General features: G+C 45.3%; 1 protein-coding gene across 1 annotated transcript in view; it reads right to left on the bottom strand.

The window, feature by feature from the left end:
• The window catches only part of ACAP3 (ArfGAP with coiled-coil, ankyrin repeat and PH domains 3), a 130,558-nt gene that overhangs the window by 84,272 nt on the left and 24,119 nt on the right, over window positions 1–22,167 (bottom strand). The window contains 1 exon segment of the mRNA XM_067473012.1: window positions 1,535–1,592. Coding sequence (XP_067329113.1) covers window positions 1,535–1,592 — 58 coding nt within the window.

Raw genomic sequence — 22,167 nt, forward strand, 5'->3', positions numbered from 1 at the left:
GCATGCAAGGCTGGAGGGAGGCTCATGCCAGTGAGCCTCCTTCCAGTCTCGCATGCTCTCCCTTTCCCGCACATACGCTGAGCACGCCTGCTCTCCCCTCTCTGCTTGGACTCTCCGAAACAGAGTCTTCTTGGCATCTTCAAGGCATGGGAGTTCTGTGCCAAAATTTGAATACTGATGTGTTTTGGAGGGGGTGTATGAATTGGTCTTGACATTTGTTAGTTGTAGGTACTGGGATTTATAGTTCTCATGCAATCAAAGAGCACTCTGCACCCCACCGGTGATGGACCTGGACCTAACTTGGTTTCTTCTAATAACCTAAGTTAGTGAACTACATCTCCCCTAAATCACTATCAATTCCTTCCAATTCCTCCAGTATTTTTCGCTAGTCATGGGGATTCTGTGTGGGAAGTCTGGCCCAATTCTATAATTGGTGGGGTTCAGAATGCACTTTGATTAGAGGGGAACTATAAATCACAGCAGCTACAACTCCCAAACGTTAAGGTCAATTTTCCCCATACTCCACCAGTATTCACATTTGGGCATATTGAGTATCCGTGCTAAGTTTGGTCCAGATCCATCATTGTTTCAAGTCCACCAGTGCTCTCTGAATGTAGATGAACTACAACTTCCAAACTCAACGTCAATGCCCACCAAACCCTTCCAGTATTTTCTGTTTATCATGGGAGTTCTGTGTGCCAAGTTTGGTTCAATTCCATCAGTGTGATGGAGTTCAGAATGCTTTTTGATTGTGGGTTAACTATAAATCCCTACAACCACAGCTCCCAAATGACAAAATCATTTCCATGGTTTCCTCCTTTCTGTTGAAATTGTCCATATCCTTGTTGATTACTCTGACATAGTAATTGCTAGGAAACCATGAAAATGAGCAAAATCTGTTTACTAGTTTTTTAAAAACTGGTAGACAGTAAATAAAGAACACTCAGGAGAATTCCAGACAGGAAACAATCAGGGCCAGCTAACACCTCCTAACAAAGGATTCCCCCAGGCAGTAAGCAGCTAGTCCTTGATTCTGCAAGGCCATTCAATGCTAATCGAGTTGGGCAATTGTTACATTAACACTTGCCTCAAACAGACAAGACACCTCCTAACAAAGGATTCCTCAGGCAGTAAGCAGCTAGTCCTTGAATCTGCAAGGCCATTCAATGCTAATCAAGGTGGGCAATTGTTACATTAGCACTTGCCTCAAACAGATAAGACACCTCCTAACAAAGGATTCCCCCAGGCAGCAATCAGCCAGGCTTTGCAGCTTCAAGGCCATTAAATGTTAATCAAGGTGATCATTTACAACATTCACACTTGCCTTCAACAGAGAAGAGTTCTTTCTCCCAACCTGTACATTATTCCACAGATATATAAACCCAATTTTCCACAGTTTCCAGCAGACCTCACAACCTCTGAGAAGGCCTGCCACAGATGCAGGCGAAATGTCAGGAGAGAATGCTTCTGGAACATGGTCATACAGCCCGGAAAACTAACAACAACCCGGTCTCAAATCTCTTTTCTGGCTCACCTTGTCAAGCTTGGCTTCGATTTCCACCACATCTGTTTCCACTTCATCTATGGTCGCCCTGCAAGGAGGAAAGAGAGAGAGAAGCGGAAGTGAGTCCCTATCACCCGATATCACAAAAAGGCAAGAGGTGGTGATTAGATGAAGCCTAAGAGGAAAGTATTCCAACCAAAATATCTACATATCTCAATTTTCCTCGGCTGTTTCTCTCAAAATATGGCAGACATAAATCCCAGCAATTACAACTCCCAAATGTCAAGGCCTATTTTCCCCAAACTTCACCAGTGTTCACATTTGGGAATATTGAGCATTCGTGGAGAGTTTGCTCCAAATCCATCATTGTTTGAGTCCACAGTACTCTCTGGATGTAGGTGAACTACAACTCCCAAACCCAAGGTCAATACCCACCAAACCCTTCCAGTATTTTCTGTTGGTCGTGGGAGTTCTGTGTGCCAAGTTTGGTTCAATTCCATTGTTGGTGGAGTTCAGAATGCTCCTTAATTGTAGGTGAACTATAAATCCCAGCAACTACAACTCCCAAATGACAAAATCAATCTCCCCCGAATCCCACTAGTATTCAAACTTGGACGTATCAGGTATTTGAGCCAAATTTGGTCCAGTGAATAAAAATACATCAAGCATGTAAGGGATTTACATGACTATTCATAATAGGAGCAAATTGACAGTTATGGAGTAGCAACAATAATAATGTTGTGGTTGGGGGTCACCACAACATGAGGAACTGTATTAAGGGGTCGCAGTACTAGGAAGGTTGAGAAACATTGACCTAGATCTTCTCAGAGCTTCTGTTCAACCATTTCAAAGCTCCCTGCTTGAGTGGTGATGGCATGATCGTCAGCATAGATGAAACTCTGGCATTTCTGGCATTTGTAGGGGTCACCACAATATGAGGAATTGTATTAAGGGGTCGTGACATTAGGAAGGTTGAAAAACACTGACCTAGAGCTTCGGAGAACTTCCGTTCAACCCTTTCAAAGCTCCCTGCTTGAGCGGTGATGGCATGATCATCAGCATAGATAAAACTCTGTCATTTTTGGCATTTGTAGGGGTCACCACTACACGAGGAACTGTATTAAAGCATCGCAGTACTAGGAAGGTTGAGAAACATTGATCTAGAGCTTTGGAGAGCGTCTGTTCAAGCGTTTCAAAGCTCCCTGCTTGAGCGGTGATGGCATGATCGTCAGCATAGATGAAATTCTTTGTTGTTTCTGGTATTTGTAGGGGTCACCACAACATGGGGAACTGTATTAAGTGGTCGCAGTACTAGGAAGGTTGAGAAACATTGACCTAGAGGTTCGGAGAGCTTCTGTTCAACCATTTCAAAGCTCCCTGCTTGAGCGGTGATGGCATGATCGTCAGCATACATGAAACTCTTTGTCGTTTCTAGCATTTGTAGGGGTCACCACAACATGAGGAACTGGATTAAGGGGTTGTGACATTAGGAAGGTTGAGAAACATTGACCTAGAGCTTCGGAGAGCTTCTGTTCAACTATTTCAAAGCTCCTTGCTTGAGTGGTGATGGCATGATCGTCAGCATAGATTAAACTTTTTGTCGTTTCTGGCATTTGTAGGGGTCACCACAACATGAGGAACTGGATTAAGGGGTTGCGACATTAGGAAGGTTGAGAAACACTGACCTAGAGCTTCCGAGAGCTTCTGTTCAACCATTTCAAAGCTCCCTGCTTGAGCGGTGATGACATGATCATCAGCATAGATTAAACTCTTTGTCGTTTCTGGCATTTGTAGGGGTCACCACAACATGAGGAACTGGATTAAGGGGTCGCGGCATTAGGAAGGTTGAGAAACACTGACCTAGAGCTTCCGAGAGCTTCTGTTCAACCATTTCAGAGCTCCCTGCTTGAGTGGTGATGGCATGATCATCAGCATAGATTAAACTTTTTGTCGTTTCTGGCATTTTTAGGGGTCACCATAACATGAGGAACTGTATTAAGGGGTCACAGTACTAGGAAGGTTGAGAAACACTGACCTAGAGCTTCGGAAAGCTTCTGTTCAACTATTTCAAAGCTCCTTGCTTGAGTGGTGATGGCATGATCATCAGCATAGATTAAACTTTTTGTCGTTTCTGGCATTTTTAGGGGTCACCACAACATGAGGAACCGTATTAAGGGGTGGCGGCATTAGGAAGGCTAAGAAACACTGCTCTAGATGACTTTCAACAGCTTTCAAATACTGGATATTTTGGCCAGGGGTTAATGGAAGCTGTAGTCAGAAATGAGCTTTCCCAAGTTCTGGGCCTGAGCGAGAAATCCACTGAGTGCTTTTGTGCCCTGTTTTCTTCTGTTTGGAAAGCTTTCATCTTCCCAAAATACTGTCCCCGGAGTGTTTTCTTCTGGACTCACATCCAAGTATTACATTAACGAAATATTCTTGTCTGCGCCGAAGAGAGAAAGGCGCTCCCAGGCCAAGACCTGTGGCGTAAAATCTGGAAGTGCGGCCGAGCCAAAAACAGATACCTCTCCAGGATCTCATTCCTGCGGTCAAAATGGACAATGGCGCTTTGAAACCGGCACCTGGAAATGCGGTAAGCCGTGGGGCCATCTCGTCCGCTCCAAAAAGCCTGGCCAAATCCCAGCGGACGGCAGCTCTTAGCCCTGCGGTCTGGGCTGCCGAGCAAGGAGGAAACGGAGGAGGCCTGCGAAACATCCTGGCTCTGGATTTGGAAGCGTGTGGACACCAAACACGCCTGCTTAACCCTTTCCCCCCTATCTGTTTCACATATTGCGTCAAGATCAATTTGTCAGCCTACCCACAATTAATTAATTAATAATAATAATAATAATAATTTATTATTATTATCATCATCATCATCATCGTGTGATCTTGTCTGCTGTGGACTCATCTTGTTGTGTTTCAAATAATAATAATAATAATAATAATAATAATAATAATAATAATCCAATAGAACAGGCAGCAGAGTGATCTTGTCTGCTGTGGACTCATCTTGTTGTGTTTCTAATAATAATAATAATAATAATAATAATAATAATAATAATCCAATAGAACAGGCAGCAGAGTGATCTTGTCTGCTGTGGACTCATCTTGTTGTGTTTCTAATAATAATAATAATAATAATAATAATAATAATAATAATAATAATCCAATAGAACAGGCAGCAGAGTGATCTTGTCTGCTGTGGACTCATCTTGTTGTGTTTCTAATAATAATAATAATAATAATAATAATAATAATAATCCAATAGAACAGGCAGCAGAGTGATCTTGTCTGCTATGGACTCATCTTGTTGTGTTTCTAATAATAATAATAATAATAATAATAATAATAATAATCCAATAGAACAGGCAGCAGAGTGATCTTGTCTGCTGTGGACTCATCTTGTTGTGTTTCTAATAATAATAATAATAATAATAATAATAATAATAATAATCCAATAGAACAGGCAGCAGAGTGATCTTGTCTGCTATGGACTCATCTTGTTGTGTTTCTAATAATAATAATAATAATAATAATAATAATAATCCAATAGAACAGCCAGCAGAGTGATCTTGTCTGCTGTGGACTCATCTTGTTGTGTTTCTAATAATAATAATAATAATAATAATAATAATAATAATAATCCAATAGAACAGGCAGCAGAGTGATCTTGTCTGCTATGGACTCATCTTGTTGTGTTTCTAATAATAATAATAATAATAATAATAATCCAATAGAACAGGCAGCAGAGTGATCTTGTCTGCTGTGGACTCATCTTGTTGTGTTTCAAATAACAATAACAATAATAATAATAATAATAATAATAATCCAATACAACAGCCGGTAGAGTGATCTTGTCTGCTTTAGACTCATCTTGTTGTGTTTCTAATAATAATAATAATAATAATAATAATAATAATAATCCAATAGAACAGCCAGCAGACTGATCTTGTCTGCTGTGGACTCATCTTGTTGTGTTTCTAACAACAACAACAACAACAACAACAATAATAATCCAATACAACAGCCAGCAGACTGATCTTGTCTGCTGCGGACTCATCTTGTTGTGTTTCTAATAATAATAATAATAATAAAATTTTCTTTGTAACCCGCCAACATCGCCCCCAAAGCGAAGTGCCACACATAAACATAAGGTAAAGGTTTCCCCTTGACATTAAGTGTAGTCGTGTCCGACTCTGTGGGGTGGTGCTCATTTCTAAGCCAAAGAGCCGGCGTTGTCCGTAGACATCTCCAAGGTCATGTGGCCAGCATGACTGCATGGAGCGCCGTTACCTTCCCGCCAAACCTATTGATCCACTCATATTTGCATGTTTTCAAACTGCTAGGTTGGCAGGAGCTGGTCCTAACAAGGGGAGCTCGCCTCGCTTCACAGATTCTAACCGCTGACCTTTTTGTCAGTAGGTTCAGCACTTCAGCAGTTTAACCCACTGCACCACCAGGGGCACATAAACATACATAGACCAAAAACGATAAAAAACATGAATTTATTTATTTATTTATTTATTTACAGTATTTGTATACCGCTTTTCTCACCCCGAGGGGGACTCAAAGCGGTTAAATTGGAATCACATAATAACATCATAAAACATTAAAATTCACAGCTGTTGGGCGAGTGGGCTTATTAACAAAAGACCCTCCTCATAAATGCACAGCAGAGTAACTTATTAGCAGCAGCGTGACCCAGCACCAGTAGCCCAAAAAGACAAAAAGAACAAAAACACACAGGTCAATGTTATCTCTTCCTTACGAGGCTGTTCTTTATAGCAAAGTAATATGGTTGCATTATTTACAAGATCTAGGTTTCCCTAACACACCAGGCCTACTCACACTGAGGCTTTTCTCCCACTGAGGCCTTTCTCCCACTGAGGTGAACTATGAGTCCCCCTTTGGGGGTTAAGAAGTGACGGGATACAAATACGAGAAATAAATAAATAAATAAACTAACACTGAGGTCTTTCTCCCACTGAGGCCTTTCTCCCACTGAGGCCTTCTCACACTGAGGGTTCTCTCAGACTGAGGCCTTTCTCCCACTGAGGTGAACGATGAGTCCCCCTTCTGGGGTTGAGAAGTGACAGGATACAAATACGAGAAATAAATAAATAAATAAACTAACACTGAGGCCTTTCTCCCACTGAGGCCTTCTCACACTGAGGGCTCTCTCAGACTGAGGCCTTTCTCCCACTGAGGGGAACGATGAGTCCCCCTTCGGGGGTTGAGAAGTGACAGGATACAAATACGAGAAATAAATAAATAAATAAACTCACACTGAGGCCTTTCTCCCACTGAGGCCTTCTCACACTGAGGGCTCCCTCAGACTGAGGCCTTTCTCCCACTGAGGTGAACTATGAGTCCCCCTTTGGGGGTTGAGAAGTGACAGGATACAAATACGGGAAATAAATAAATAAATAACCGAACACTGAGGCCTTTCTCCCACCGAGGCCTTCTCACACTGAGGGCTCTCTCAGACTGAGGCCTTTCTCCCACTGAGGGGAACGATGAGTCCCCCTTCGGGGGTTGAGAAGTGACAGGATACAAATACGAGAAATAAATAAATAAATAAACTCACACTGAGGCCTTTCTCCCACTGAGGCCTTCTCACACTGAGGACTTTCTCAGACTGAGGCCTTTCTCCCACTGAGGTGAACTATGAGTCCCCCTTTGGGGGTTGAGAAGTGACAGGATACAAATACGGGAAATAAATAAATAAATAAATAAATAAACTAGCACGGAGGCCTTTCGCCCACTGAGGCCTACTCATACTGAGGCCTACTAACACACTGAGGCTCTTCTCCCACAGAGACCTCTCACAGACTGAGGGCTACTAAGCTACAGGACTGTTTCTGAGACTCCAAGCAGGAAAGGAAGGGAAGAGCAGGGAGGGGAGAGCAAGAGTTCAGTTTACCTTGTGCAGGAGAACACCTTCCCCATCTGAAACGACTAAGGTGCTGCTGACATTGGTCCTTGTTCTTGGCAACCCCAAATGGGCCCAATCTCGAAAGAAAAAGGCAGGACTAGATATCCCAAGTAGGATAGATCCCAAGAGAAAAGAGGAGCCGGGATGTACAACTCACCCAGAGAATCTATGGATGCAACAACAGCCCTGGGACAGGAGAGGACAACGTGAAATCTCTCGTGAAAATGAATCAGGCGCTTCAGTGATGACATGCTAATTAGTCAACATCTGCCATAGGATGGACCCACGTGAGCACCTCTGATGTCAGATCCCGCCCTCCCTTTGTGCATTCCGCGTGTTTCAAGGAACACCTTCCCCTTTCTCAACCTTGCCTACAAAGGTTGTCAGGTTACGGCATGTTCTTGCATCACCTCCAGACGCTGCTCAGAGACTCGGGCAAAAGTATTTCAAGGACAACAGAAGAGGATCCAAAGCAACTATTCTGTTGATACCAAGGGTGGGAGGTTGGATGCATCTACAGCTGTGGTTCCCAACCCCTTTTTTGATCAGTGACCACTTCAACCAGAGACCACTTTGACCAGGGATCACTTTGACCAGGGACCACTTGACCAGAGACCACTTTGACCAGAGACCACTTGAACAGGGACCACTTTGACCAGAGACCACTTTGACCAGGCACAACTTGACCAGGGACCACTTTGATCAGAGACCACTTTGACCAGGCACAACTTGACCAGGGACCACTTTGATCAGAGACCACTTTGACCAGGCACAACTTGACCAGGGACCACTTTGACCAGGGACCACTTCGACAGGGACCACTTTGACCAGGGACCACTTTGACCAGGCACAACTTGACCAGGGACCACTTTGACCAGGGACCACTTTGACCAGGGACCACTTCGACAGGGACCACTTTGACCAGGGACCACTTTGACCAGGCACAACTTGACCAGGGACCACTTTGACCAGGGACCACTTTGACCAAATACCATTTTGACCAGAGACCACTTTGACCAGGGACCACTTTGATCAAAGACCACTTGACCAGTGACCACTTGACCAGGGACCACTTTGACCAGGCACAACTTGACCAGGGACCACTTTGACCAGGGACCACTTTGACCAAATACCATTTTGACCAGAGACCACTTTGACCAGGGACCACTTTGATCAAAGACCACTTGACCAGTGACCACTTGACCAGGGACCACTTTGACCAGGGACCCCTTGTCCAGGGACCCCTTTGAACTGGGCCATACGTTCTGAGACATATCCAGCTGCCCAGAAGGAATGTCGTCCTCTTTCTTGATGCCATACAAAAGAGAATTACGGAGAAGTTTCTCTTGGGCAGATGCCTTCCTGCTATTTTTGTCCTCCTGGCCTGGAAATCACATGGCTCTGCGGGCATACACTCCGTGCCCATCGGGATTGGCAGTTTCCACTTGGTTTCTTCTTGGCTGAAGAAGCCAGAAGCAGAAAAGATGGGCCGGAAAAAAGTGTGTTTTCATCGGTTCACTGCAGACAAATTGCAGGCCTCGATACAGCAAAAAAAATGTCACTATTTCTTCATTTTCCTGCTCAGCAGGAGGTTGGATTGGATGGCTCTTGGGGTCTCATCTCTATCAATGTATCTGTTTCAGCATCTATCTATCTATCTATCTATCTATCTATCTATCTATCTATCATCTATCTATTCCAACATCTATCTCTCTTATCTATCGATCTATCTATCTATCTATCTATCTATCTATCTATCTATTTCAGCATCTATCCATCCATCCATCCATCCATCCATCCATCTATCTATCTATCTATCTATCTTAACATCTATCTATCTATTTATTTCAGCATGCATCCATCCATCCATCCATCTACTCTATCTATTTGAGCATCCATGTATTTCAGCATCTATCTATCTATCTATCTATCTATCTACCTACCTACCTACCTACCTATCTATTGCAGCATCTATCTATCTATCTATCTATCTATCTATCTATCTCAACATCTATCTATCTATTTCAGCATGCTTCCTTCCTTCCTTCCTCCCTCCCTCCCTCCCTCCCTCCCTCCCTCCCTTCCATATATCTACCTACCTACCTACCTATCTCAGCATCTATCTATCTATTACCGCATCCATCCATCCACTCATTTAGATATCTATCTATCTACCTACCTACCTATCTATTGCAGCATCTATCTATCTATCTATCTATCTATCTATCTATCTCAACATCTATCTATCTATTTCAGCATGCTTCCTTCCTTCCTTCCTCCCTCCCTCCCTCCCTCCCTCCCTCCCTTCCATATATCTACCTACCTACCTACCTATCTCAGCATCTATCTATCTATTACCGCATCCATCCATCCACTCATTTCAGCATCTATCTATCTATCTATCTATCTACCTACCTACCTACCTACCTACCTACTCTGTCTGTCTGTCTATCTACTCTATCTATTTAAGTATCCATCCATTTATCTATCTATCTATTTATTTCAGCATCTCTCTATCTATCTGTATCTATCTTTCAGCATCTATCTATCTATCATCTATCTATCTATCTATCTATCTCTATCTCTATCTGTGTATCTATCTATTTCAGCATCTATCTATCTATTTTAGCATCTATCTGTGTATCTATCTATTTCAGCATCACTCTATCTATCTATCTATCTATCTATCTATCTATTTCAGCATCTATTTCAGTCTCTCTCTCTATCTCTCTCTGAGTATCTATCTATTTCAGCATTTATCTGTCTGTCTGTCTGTCTATCTATCTATCTATCTATCTCTGAGTATCTATTTCAGCATCTATCTATCTCTCTATCTAGCTATCTATTTCAGCATCTATCTCTGTATCTATCTATTTCAGCATCTCTCTCTCTATTTATTTCAGCATCTATCCATCTAGTTCAGTCTCTCTATCTCTATCTCTATCTCTATCTCTATCTGAGTACCTATCTATTTCAGCATCTATCTATGTATTTCAGCATCTATCTATCTATTTCAGCATCTCCCTCTCTCTCTCTCTTTCTCTAGGATGCATTTCACCAGGTTCTTTTCCCCGCAAGGGCTGGCCTTTCCTGATGCATCTATGGAAAGACAAGGGCCTTAAGGAAGCCAAAGGAGGCTGAGGAGAGGTGCCTGGCCCACCCAGCCTTGTGCTCCTTTGCTCTCTCTCTCTCTCTCTCTCTCTCTCCCTCTGGATCACACACGACAGGCAGCATTAACTCCAGATAAATGGCTTCTGATTCCGGCGACTTTGGCCCGTGGCCAGGGAGCCGGCTAATGAGTCAAAGCGGCATCCCAGGCAATTGTTCTTGACAGTCAGCGGCTCCGAAACGAGAGACGGGAGGAGAGACAGTCTCTGCTCCCTTCCCAAGTGGCCAAGTCTCTCTGGAGAGAGGCTCTCGAAGAGGAGAAAAGGTTACGTCTCGATCAATAAGACATTAGGCCTCACATATAGGTATGTATGGGTTGTTGTAAGTTTTCCGGGCTCTCTGGCCATGTTCCAGAAGCATTCTCTCCTGATGTTTCACCCACATTTATGGCAGGCATCCTCAGAGGTTGTGAGATTGTTTCAAAAGACGGGAGAAGTGTGCGTCTCTTGGTGGCATGTCGAAAAGTGCTAAACATCCGAACTACATCCGAATCAAGGAAATTTCTGCATCAAACACACAAGTCTAGTGTTTACAGTTGCTTCAAAAGATGGGAGAAGTGTGGCACCCATGGAGAGAAGGACTCAGAACTGGGCCAAGCTTCATTGCTCTCAATCCACAGGAAGTGGTTCAGCGGACATCTTTAATGAACGCCATTCAAAAAGCCTCCTCTTGGATACCCAAATCTTCTCGTTCCTCAAATGTCATCATATTCCTGACTAATCCCAAAGCTATTTTCAAGACAACATCAATGGCCAAGAAGGAAGAGATGAGCAAGTCTCGGGATGCCTTGGGTTTCTCTGAGGGCACCAAGCTGTTGACTCAGACGACGGATATTATCCAACTAGGCCATGGATCTAATCTCCAGAAATCCTAAGGTGAGGCCATCACCGCTTGGCTGGAGATCAAGAACACCTCTCCAAGAATCTTGAGGTCCTCCAGCACAACTCTAGGATTCTTGAGGTCAAATGGCCAACCGTAGGAGCAAACAATGGAGCTTCTCTGGTTGTGTAGTCTCTCCATCTGGTACATTTGTGATGTATTGGAATACAGATTCTATTTATCCCCAGTCAGCATAAGATGAAAGCTATTGGAGTCTAGGCATGGTTAGATACCATCGGAATCTTTGTAATTCGGAATAAATACGGAAAAATTACCTTTTCGAAGCAATGTTGAAGTTTTTAAGAAAACCGGAAGTCCCTTTGCCCTTCCAAAGCTTTTCTGCCATTTTTGTTACGACTTGTGGTCCCTGGTCTCGGCTCAAGACAGAGAAGCCAGTTTTAAACCAGAGAAGGAAGGAATTTCTTCTGCTTGCTTTTCCCCGCTTCTGGTCCCTGGCCTCGGCTCAAGCCAGAGAAGCCAGTTTTAAAGCCAGAGAAGCCAGTTTTAAACCAGGGAAGGAAGGAATTTCCTGGCCTCGGCTCAAGCCAGAGAATCCAGTTTTAAACCAGAGAAGGAAGGAATTTCCTACGCTTGCTTTCCCCTGCTTCTGGTCCCTGGCCTTGGCTCAAGCCAGAGAAACCAGTTTTAAAGCCAAAGGAATTTCCTGGCCTCAGTTCAAGAAAAAAAAATCCAGTTTTAAAGCCAGGGAAGCCAGTTTTAAACCAGAGAAGAAAGGAATTTCCTCCGCTTGCTTTTCCCCATTTCTGGTCCCTGGCCTCCACTCAAGCCAGAGAAGCCAGTTTTAAACCAGAGAAGGAAGGAATTTCCTCCGCTTGCTTTTCCCCATTTCTGGTCCCTGGCCTCCACTCAAGCCAGAGAAGCCAGTTTTAAACCAAAGAATGAAGTAATTTCCTCCACTTGCTATTCCCTGCTTCTGGTCCCTGGCCTCGGCTCAAGCCAGAGAAGCCAGTTTTAAAGCCAGAGAAGGAAGGAATTTCTTGGCCTCGGCTCAAGGCAGAGAATCCAGTTTTAAAGCCAGAGAAGCCAGTTTTAAACCAGAGAAGGAAGGAATTTCTTCTGCTTGCTTTTCCCCGCTTCTGGTCCCTGGCCTCGGCTCAAGCCAGAGAAGCCAGTTTTAAAGTCAGAGAAGCCAGTTTTAAACCAGGGAAGGAAGTAGTTTCCTGGCCTCAGCTCAAGCCAGAGAAGCCAGTTTTAAAGCCAGAGAAGCCAGTTTTAAACCAGAGAAGGAAGGAATTTCTTCTGCTTGCTTTTCCCCGCTTCTGGTCCCTGGCCTCTGCTCAAGCCAGAGAAGCCAGTTTTAAAGCCAGAGAAGCCAGTTTTAAACCAGAGAGGAAGGAAGGATTATCTTCTGCTTGCTTTTCCCCACTTCTGGAGTAAAACAACTACTTTCAAAGTAAAGACCACCCAATGAAACAGGAAATAACAAGTTCAAACCATTAATGAAAGAATTCGGAAGTCTCTGAAGTTTCGAAAAGTTTTGAACATTTTTTTCTGTGAAAATCAGAACTGACTTTAGAATCGAACCACCAGCGCCCACTACACCCGAAAAGTTTTGAACTTTTTTTTTAATCAACCAAACCTATTGGAGTCTAACACATCTGGAAGATACCAAGTCAGGGGAGCCTCTGCTAGGACTTCTCCCAAGTTTTCCAGAGTGTGCTCTTTGGTTGTAGATTAACTGTAAATCCCAGCAACTACGACTCCCAAATGCCAAGGTCTATTTTCCCCAAACTCCACCAATGTTCAAATTTGGGTGTATTGGGTATTTGTGCAAAATTTGGTCCAGTGAATGAAAATACATCCTGCATATCAGATAGTAACATTAAGATTAATAACAGTAGCAGATTTGCAGATGTGAAGTAGCAACGAAAGTAATGTTATGGTTTGGGGGTCACCACAAAATGAGAAACTGTATTAAGGGGTCGCAGCATTAGGAAGGTTGAGAAACACAGACCTAGAGCTTCAGAGGGCTTCTGCTCAACCATTTCAAAGCTCCCTGCTTGAGCAGTGATGACATGATCGTCAGCATAGATGAAACCCTTTGGCACTTAAGGCAATTGCTGATTATTTGAAGGGGTCACCACAACAGGAGGAACTGTATTAAGGGGTCATGGCATTAGGAAGGTTGAGAATCACTGACCCAGAGGTTTGAAGAGCTTCTGTTCAACCAATTCAAAGCTCCCTGATTGAGCAGTGATGACATGATCATCAGCATATGTGAAACTCTTTGGCATTTAAGGCAATTGTTGATTATTTGAAGGGGTCACCACAACATGAGGAACTGTATTAAGGGGTCACGTCATTAGGAATGTTGAGGAACGCAGACCTAGAGCTTCGGAGAGCTTCTGTTCAACCATTTCAAAGCTCCCTGCTTGGGCGGTGATGGCATGATTGTCAGCATAGCTGAAACACTTTGCTGTTTCTGGCATTTGTAGGGGTCACCACAACATGAGGAACTGTATTAAGGGGTCACGTCATTAGGAATGTTGAGGAATGCAGACCTAGAGCTTCGGGGAGCTTCTGTTCAACCATTTCAAAGCTCCCATCTTGGGCGGTGATGGCATGATCGTCAGCATAGCTGAAACACTTTGCTGTTTCTGGCATTTGTAGGGGTCACCACAACAAGAGGAACTGTATTAAGGGGTCGCGGCATTAGGAAGGCTGAGAAACACTGATCTAGATCTTTGGAGAGCTTCTGTTCAACTATTTCAAAGCTCCCTGCTTGGGCGGTGATGGCACGATAGTCAGCATAGATGAAACACTTTGTCGTTTCTGGCATTTGTAGGGGTCACCATGACATGAGGAACTGTATTAAGGGGTCGCGGCATCAGGAAGGTTGAGAAATACTGACCTAGAGAGGCATTATGAAGGTTTTCCAATGCAATACTATGTTCACAGCTCCCACCGGAATGGAAGAATTCCCCGTTCCCTCGTCTTCCTCCCTTCCTCATCCTAAAAGGCCGCAGCCTCCATCCATTTCCGTTCTACCACGGAGAAGGGGGGCTTCTTTAAAAGGCTGTATCAACATTTTCGAAAGGATAACGATCTCTTATTAAAAATTCATCAACACGAATTGCTAGAGCTCCTTCCCTTTTAGTGCTCCCAGCTCCCTCCTGAGGATCTCTGGCTCTTGGAAATGTGCCGTGTTTACGTAGGCGTCTCCGCAACGGCGCTGCCCGGATTGCGGAGGTTTCGGGGTCAAAAGACCTCCTCCCCACACATTACACACTTCTGGGAACTTTCTCCTCCTACACTCTCTCTCTCCGCTTCTCTCTGTGTACATTCGCCTCTCAATTCCGCCCCAGAGCTGTCCGTGGTCCTGAATCTTCTCTCTGAATCAGTTCAGCACTTTGGAGAGCGTTAAAGCCACGTGGGCGCATCTACACTGTGGAATGAATGTGGCTTCACCCTCCATGGCTCAATGTTATGATATCCTGGGAATCGTACCGATACCTTTGGTTTCTGATAGTTCACTGGACGCACACACAAAACGTTGTCTATCTAGTAACCTTCAGGACTAAGGTGTCGATGCTGTGAGGGAGAAAGGGAAGGAGGGAGGAAAGAGGGAAGGAAGGAAAGACCAAAGGGAAGGAAATAGAGAGAGTGAAGAAAAAGGCAAGGAAAGAAGGACGAAAGGATAGAAGGGAAAGGAGGAAGGAAGCAAGGAAGGAAAGAAGGGGAGAAGGAAAGAGAGAAGGAACAAAGGAAAGTAGGAGGGAAGGAAGGAAATGATGGAAGGAAAGAAGGAAGGAAAGGGACAAGGAAAGAGAAGGAAGAAGGGAAGGAAGGCAGGCAGGAGGGAAGGAAGGAAACGATGAAAGGAAGGAAGTGAGGGAGGGAGGGAGGGGAAAGAGGGAGAAAAGGAAGGAGGGAGGAAATAAGGAAGGAAAGACGAAAGGGAAGGAAGGAGAAAGAGAGAGAGTGAAGAAAAAGGCAAGGAAGGGAGGGAGGAAGAAAGGAACTGGAGGAAGGAAAGAGAAAAGGAAGGAAGGAGGGAAGGGGAAGGCAAGGAAAGAATGAAGGAAAGAGATAAGTAAGGAGGGAGGGAGGAAAGGAAGGAAGGAAGGAAGGAAGGAAGGAAACGATGGATGGATGGATGGATGGAAGGAAGGGAGGGAGGGAGGGAGGGAGGAAGGGAAGAAGGAAAGAAAGAAGGAAGGAGGGTGGGCGGGAGGGAAGGACGGAAGGAAGGAAACGATGGAAGGAAGGAAGGAAGGAAGGAAGGAAGGAAGGAAGGAAGGAAACGATGGATGGATGGATGGATGGATGGATGGATGGATGGATGGAAAGAAGGGAGGGAGGGAGGGAGGAAGGGAGGGAGGGAGGGAGGAGGGTGGGCGGGATGGAAGGACGGAAGGAAGGATGGATGGATGGAAGGAAGGAAACGATGGATGGAAGGAAGGAAGGAAGGAAGGAAGGAAGGGAGGGAGGGAGGGAGGAAAGAAAGAAAGAAAGAAAGAAAGAAAGAAAGAAGGAAGGAGGGTGGGCGGGAGGGAAGGAAGGAAGGAAACGATGGAAGGAAGGAAGGGAGGGAGGGAGGGAGGGAGGGGAAAAAGGGAGAAAGGGAAGGAGGGAGGAAAGAGAAAAGGATGGATGGATGGATGGATGGATAGAAGGAAGGTGAAGGAAAGGAAAGAATGAAGGAAAGTGATAAGGAAGGAATGACAAAAGAGAAGGAAGGAAGGAGAAAGACAGAGTGATGGAGGAAAGAGAGAAAGGACGAAAGTGTGGAAGGAAGGAAGGGAGAGAGGGAGGGAGGAAAGGGTGGAAGGGAAGGAGGAAGGAAGGTGAAAGGAAGAGAGGGAAAGAAGGAAGGAAAGACGAAGGGCTGGAAGGGCAAGAGAAAGAGGGAGGGAAGGAGGAAGGAGAGAAGGAAGGAAGGATCGGATGGTGAGAGAGAGGAGGGCCTGAGGAAAGAGCCCAAGGGGCCACATCCGGGCCCCAGACCTGGGTTTGCCGGTATTTGAGCTAGAGTGATGTCAAACTACATTGCTTCTAAGGTGTAGATGCACCCTTGGTCTACTCTAGGAACGTAATACAAACGGACCACACAACTCCATTTGAAACTTCTCCCCAAAGCGGATCCTCAACACAACTCCCACACTGTCCAATGACAACCGTGGTCCTCCCCCATCTCTGAATTCTTCCTTAGCATCTCTCCTCTGCTCTGCCGGTGAGAGAAAACGGCACTATGGCAACAGCACCATGGCAACCGTCGCCATGAGAACGGGATCCAGCTCCTGCAACGCCATCCCCTCCAATGGCTTTTCTGCAGCCCTGTCGCTTGGTCAGCAGCCGCCGCCGCGGCATCGGTTGGGGTTTCTCACAGCGGAAGGGGTGCGATGGGCTTTGAGGTGGAATTGCAAGTGGTAACAAAAAGCAACAACTGAAAATCCATAACCTATTGGAAATCACTGCACCATAGGGTTGCTGTGTGTTTTTCAGGCTATATGGCCACATTCCAGAAGCATTCTCTCCTGACGCTTCGCCCACATCTATGGCAGGCATTCTCAGAGGTTGAGGGGTCTGTTGGAAACTAGGCAAGTGGGGTTGGAGGTAACTGTGAATGTTGCAACTGGCCACCGTGATTAGCATTTAATGGCTTAGCAGTTTCAAGGTGTGACTTCTTACTGCCTGGGGGAATCCTTTGTTGGAAATTAGGAAATAATGTCCAGGGTGGGAGAAAGAACTCTTGTCTGCTGGTGTTGCAGTTGGCCACCTTCATTAGCACTTAATGACTCAGCAGTTTCAAAGTATGGATTCTTACTGTCTGGGGGAATCCTTTGTTGGAAACTCTGAATATTGGATTTATATATTTGTGGAATGTCCAGGGTGGGTGGAAGAACTCTTGTCCATTGGAGGTAGCTGTGAATGTTGCAACCGGCCACCTTGATTAGCATTTAATGGCTTAGCATTTTCAAGGTGTCGCTTCTTACTGCCTGGGGGAATCCTTTGTTGGAAACTAGGAACATTGGGTTTATATATATTTGTGGAATGTCCAGGGTGGATGGAAAAACTCTTTTCTGTTGGAGGCCACCTTGATTAGCATTGAATGGCTTAGCACTTTCAAAGTTTGGATTCTTACTGCCTGCGGGAATCCTTTATTGGAAAATGGGAAAATTGGGTTTATAAATTTGTGGAATATCCAGGGTGGGAGAAAGAACTCTTGTCTGCTAGAGGCAAGTGTGAATGTTGCAAATGGCCAGCTTGATTAGCATTGAATGGTCTTGCAGCTTCAATCCCTGGCTGGTTGCTGCCTGGGAGAATCCTTTGTTGGAATGTCCAGGATGGCAGGCATCCTCAGAGGTTGTGAGGTCTGTTGGAAACTAGGAAAATGGGATTTATATATCTGTGGAATGATGTCCAAGGTGGGAAAAAGGACTCTTGTCTGCTTGAGGGCAAGTGTGAATGTTGCCATTGGCCAGCTTGATTACCATCCAACAAAGGATGCCCCCAGGCAGGGAGCAGCCAGACATTGAAGCTGGTTTATATATTTGTGGAATGTCCAGGGTGGGAGAAAGAACTCTTGTCTGTTGGAGGCAGGTATGAATGTTGCCATTGCCCAGCTTGATTACCGTCCCAACAAAGGATGCCTCCAGGCAGGGAGAAGCCAGGCATTGAAGTTGGTTTATATAATCTGTGGAATGCCCAGGGTGGGAGAAAGAACTTTTGTCTGCTTGAGGCAAGTGTGAATTTTGCTATTGGCCAGCTTGATTAGCACTGAATGGTCTTGCAGCTTCAAAGCCTGGCTGGTTGCTGCCTGGGGGAATCCTTTCTTGGAACGTCCAGGATGGCAGGCATTCTCAGAGGTTGTGGGGACTGTTGGAAACTAGGCAAGTGACGTTTATATATTTGTGGAAAAATATCCAGGGAGGGAGAAAGAACTCTTATCTATTGGAGGCAGGTGTGAATATTGCCATTGCCCAGCTTGTTGACCATCCCAACAAAGGATTCCCCCAGGCAGGGAGCAGCCAGGCATTAAGGCTGGTTTATATATCTGTGGAATGTCGAAGGTGGGAGAAAGAACTCTTGTGTGTTGGAGGCAGGTGTGAATGTTGCCATTGCCCAGCTTGATTACCATCCCAACAAAGGATGCCCCCAGGTAGGGAGCAGCCAGGCATTGAGGTTAGTTTATATATCTGTGGAATGTCCAGGGTGGGAGAAAGAACCCTTGTCAACTCTAGGAAAGTGTGAATGTTGCCATTGCCCAGCTTGATGACCATCCCAACAAAGGATACCCCCAGGCAGGGAGCAGCCAGAAATTGAGGCTGGTTTATATATCTGTGAAATGATGTCCAGGGTGGGAGAAAGAATTCTTGTCTGTTGGAGGCAGGTGTTAACGTTGCCATTGCCCAGCTTGACTACCATCCCAACAAAGGATGCCCCCAGGTAGGGAGCAACCAAGCACTGAAACTGGTTTATATATCTGTGGAATGTCCAGGGTGGGAGAAAGAACTCTTGTCAACTCTAGGAAAGTGTGAATGTTGCAATTGTCCACCTTGATTAGCTTTAATGGCCATTGGACGGTCATTGCCAAGGATTCTCTTCAAGGCACTGGAGAGGAAACCGTTGACCCTGGTCGCTTCGCTATGGAAGGAATGCGTGAGTCCCGCATGATTGCAAGTTCTTTAACTGAAGATTCAGGACTCAAGAAAAGAAGCCGCAGGGAGGGACCAATTCCTACCAGACGAGGGAAATGTGAGAAGTAGGAAGTTCATTCCTCAAAAGCTTCCCATACTTCCTCAGCTGGAAATATGTTTTTTCCTCGCCGCCCATTTTACAATTTCTGTTCCGGACGAGTGTTTCCGGCTCCCTTGAGGCCCTGGAAGGCTGCTGCCTTTGTGTAAACAGGGGCTATTTTAGAACTCGCTTTTGTTTAAAGCAGCTCAGCAAGGTGATTTGTGACCTAAATTTCCTCAAGGCACCAGATCCTGTCTGATCTTGGATGCTAAGCAGGATCAGCCCTGGTTGTTACTCGGATGGGAGACTGCCCCAAAATACCGAGTGTTTTTGGGCTATATTTTGGAGGAAAGAAGTTGCAAAACCACCTTGCCTTAGGGTCACCATGTAAGATATGTAATGCATTCAACCTGGGGCTTTTCTCACCAAGCATATTCATACTGAGGCCTACTGAAGCCTACCTAACACTGAGGCTTTTCTCCCACTGAGGCCTTCTCACACTGAGGGCTCTCTCAGACTGAGGCCTTTCTCCCACTGAGGCAAACTAACACTGAGTCCTACTCATACTTAGGTCTTCTCACACTGAGGGCTCTCTCAGACCAAGGCCTTTCCCCCACTGAGGCAAACTTAACGTTGAGGCCTACTCCTAGTGTTTTTGGGATATATTTTAGAGGAAAGAACTTGCAAAACCACCTTGCCTTAGGGTCACTATGTAAGATATGTAATGCCTTCAACCTGGGGCTCTTCTCACCAAGCGTATTCATACTGAGGCCTACTGAAGCCTACCTCACACTGAGGCCTTTCTCCCACTGAGGCCTTCTCACACTGAGGCCTGTCTCAGACTGAGGTGAACTAACACTGAGGCCTACTCATACTTAGGCCTTCTAACACTGGAGCCTACCTCACACTGAGGCCTTTCTCCCACTGAGGCCTTCTCACATTGAGGGCTCTCTCAGACCGAGGCCTTTCTCCCACTGAGGCAAATTTAACACTGAGGCATACTCCTAGTATTTTGGGGCTATATTTTGGAGGAAAGAACTTGCAAAACCACCTTGCCTTAGGGTCACCATGTAAGATATGTAATGCCTTCAACCTGGGGCTTTTCTCACCAAGCGTATTCATACTGAGGCCTACTGAAGCCTACCTCACACTGAGGCCTTTCTCCCACTGAGGCCTCACACTGAGGGCTCTCTCAGACTGAGGCCTTTCTCCCACTGAGGCAAATTAACACTGAGGCCTACTCATACTTACGCCTTCTAACACTGAAGCCTACCTCACACTGAGGCCTTTCTCCCACTGAGGCCTTCTCACACTAAGGGCTCTCTCAGACCGAGGCCCTTCTCCCACTGAGGCAAACTTAACTACCTCACACCGAGGCCTTTCTCCCAATGAGGCCTTCTCACACTGAGGGCTCTCTCAGACTGAGACCTTTCTCCCACTGAGGCAAACTAACACTGAGGCCTACTAAGATACAGGCAGGCCTGATTATATAGAACTGCAGCATTTGCCGAGTCATTGCATCCATTTAACCTTTTCTTTCTCATGCAGATAACCAGCTTCGCTCTCACAGAGCCTCCTCTCACACCTTAGTTACACAGGAGCTTCACACAGTAGATTTACACACAACAGCCTTCACACTGGAACTTCACACAGTAGCTTTATACACAATGCCTTCAACTTGGGGTTTCCTCTCACTGAAGCTTCTCATACTCTGAGGACTGCCTCAGACACAGGCTTCACTCACAAACTAAGGGCTACCTCACAGACTGAGACCTTTCTCCTACTGAGGCAAACTAACACAGAGGCCTACTAAGCTACAAGCAGTCCTGCTTATATAGAACTGCGGTTTACAAGGAGTCATTAGTACTTGCTCACTCAATGCGTTTCCGATAGATAATTCCTATGTGGTCCAACTCCATCGGCGTCTTGGAGGTCCTATTTGGTAAACGGAATCCATTCCAGAGTCGGGTCTAGTCTCCATCATACTACAGATCGCCAAGAGAGGACTTGTTCTCTTTGGACGGCGTTCAAGAAGGCGACGGAGACCAGACAGGCAAAAGTTCAAGAGATCTGGCAGAATGCCTAACAAGCACGGTTCACAAGCACCAAGGCGTTTATAGAGACGGCAATATATATATATATATATATATATATATATATATATATATATATATTCAGTCTCCATAAGTTGTCCAGATGCTCAGTCAGTTCGGGACAAACCAAAGAAAACACTTCTTCACATCCGTCTCAAATTAAACACACAGATTGTGAAACCACAAGATGAGTGGGATAAGGTGGCAGCTCGAAAAGCTAAATGCGATTCTAGGTTGCCTTAGTAGGAGGAGAGGGCGGGGAGGAGTCGTAGTCCCACTCTGTTCTGCTTTGCCAGAGCTCGCTTGGAATGACTCTGTGTCTAGTTCCACAGTTCAAGTCGGATACGAACAAACTGGAAGATTGTCCAGAAAAGGATGACCAAAATGGCCCAAAGTGTGGAAACGGTGTATCCTTTTGAGCAGTGCTTCCCCACCCCTTTTTTTTAACCAGGGACCACTTGACCAAAGACCACTTTGACCAGAGACCACTCTCCAACATTAGTTCCAAAAGGGTTACGAATCCGTTTTTGGTCAACTTTAGATTCATAGAATCATAGAATCATAGAGTTGGAAGAGACCTCATGGGCCATCCAGTCCAACCCCCTGCCAAGAAGCAGGAATATTGCATTCAAATCACCCCTGACAAATGGCCATCCAGCCTCTGCTTAAAAGCTTCCAAAGAAGGAGCCTCCACCACACTCCGGGGCAGAGAGTTCCACTGCTGAACGGCTCTCACAGTCAGGAAGTTCTTCCTAATGTTCAGATGGAATCTCCTCTCTTGTAGTTTGAAGCCATTGTTCCGCGTCCTAGTCGGTTTGGTTATTTGAGATGCTGATTGCAAAAATTGCATTGGATAGACCACAACAGCTGATTCAGAAAACTACACT

This window comes from Anolis sagrei, chromosome 13 (assembly GCF_037176765.1).
Source record: "Anolis sagrei isolate rAnoSag1 chromosome 13, rAnoSag1.mat, whole genome shotgun sequence".
Lineage (NCBI taxonomy): Eukaryota > Metazoa > Chordata > Lepidosauria > Squamata > Dactyloidae > Anolis > Anolis sagrei.